A 1451-nucleotide genomic window follows, 5' to 3' on the forward strand; every position below is an offset into this window, starting at 1 on the left:
CCCCCAAGACGGACGCGCAGCCGGGCAAGCAGGACCTGAAGCGGGAGGGCCGCCCCCTGCCCGAAGGCGGCCGGCAGCCCCCCCACATCGACTTCCGAGACGTGGACATCGGGGAGCTGAGCAGCGACGTCATCTCCAACATCGAGACCTTCGACGTCAACGAGTTCGACCAGTACCTGCCGCCCAACGGCCACCCGGGGGGCCCGGCCGCGCACGGCCAGCCCGGCCAGGTCACCTACACGGGCACCTACGGCATCAGCAGCACGTCGGGCTCCCCGGCCGGCGCCGGCCACGTGTGGATGTCCAAGCAGCAGCCGCAGCCGCCGCAGCCCCCGGCGCAGCCGCAGCCCCCGGCGCAGCACGGGCTGCCGGCGCTGAGCGGGGAGCAGGGCCCGGCGGCGCAGCAGAGGACGCACATCAAGACGGAGCAGCTCAGCCCCAGCCACTACAGCGAGCAGCAGCAGCACTCCCCGCAGCAGATCAACTACAGCTCCTTCAACCTGCAGCACTACAGCTCGTCCTACCCCACCATCACCCGCTCCCAGTACGACTACACCGACCACCAGAACTCCAGCTCCTACTACAGCCACGCCGCGGGGCAGGGCAGCGGCCTCTACTCCACCTTCACCTACATGAACCCCACGCAGCGCCCCATGTACACCCCCATTGCAGACACTTCGGGGGTCCCCTCCATCCCCCAGACCCACAGCCCTCAGCACTGGGAACAGCCCGTCTACACGCAGCTCACCAGACCCTAAAGCCGCGGAGAAAAGCGGGAGAGAAGAAAAAGAAATTAAAAAAAAAAAAACGAAAAAAAAACCATCAACAACAAACAAAACAAAATAAAAGAATCAGAAAAGCCTGAAAGCAGCAAGAAGAACTTCCTCAGACTTTTTTTTTTTTCCTTCTCTGAAATTGAAATAATGATTAAAAAAAAAAAGACGCTCAAGTGAAAGCTGGCGGGGAGGAGAGAGCGCCTCGAGCCTTCTGCACTACAGCATCCTCCAGGCCCCGCTGAGAGCCAGCAAAACTCGGTACACGCTTGCCAAGGACTGGACTTGAACTCTGCTTCCAGCATGGAGAGGAGATTCCTACCCAACCCACCCAGCTGTCTTGTTCTCTGGACTTTTGTAATGATTTTTTTTTTTTTTTTTAGCAGTAATTAAAAAAAAAAAAAAAAAAAAAAAAAGAAAAAAAAGGGGGGTAAAAAAAAAAGAGAAAACTCAGAGTCCTCTGTGAGGAATATTCTCTATTTTAAATATTTTTAGTATGTACTGTGTATGATTCGTTACCAATTCGAGGGGATTTATACGTATTTTTTAGAGATTTTTTTGAAAAGGCTCTTATTTTTCCAACAGCTAAAAAGAAAAAGAAAAAAAAAATGACACTTAGTGGAGCAGCGCTAGGCTTTCTTGCAGTCAGAGGTATTTTTGTATAGATAAGTGTCTTTT

General features: G+C 53.3%; 1 protein-coding gene across 2 annotated transcripts in view; it reads left to right on the forward strand.

Moving 5' to 3' along the window:
• The window catches only part of SOX9 (SRY-box 9), a 4414-nt gene extending 3014 nt beyond the window's left edge, over positions 1–1400 (forward strand). Inside the window, exon 4 of one of the 2 annotated variants that reach the window (XM_027904306.1) lies at positions 165–1400. In XM_027904306.1, coding sequence (XP_027760107.1) covers positions 165–758 — 594 coding nt within the window. In that variant the 3' untranslated portion in view covers positions 759–1400. Of the gene's footprint in view, positions 1–66 lie in introns of both variants that reach the window. The other variant, XM_027904307.1, reaches the window with a different exon arrangement.
• The last annotated feature ends 51 nt before the right edge of the window (positions 1401–1451 follow it).

This window comes from Empidonax traillii, unplaced genomic scaffold (genome assembly GCF_003031625.1).
Source record: "Empidonax traillii isolate 1590-97213 ecotype Southwest subspecies unplaced genomic scaffold, ASM303162v1 scaffold1037:size355049, whole genome shotgun sequence".
In the NCBI taxonomy this organism is placed as follows: Eukaryota; Metazoa; Chordata; class Aves; order Passeriformes; family Tyrannidae; genus Empidonax; species Empidonax traillii.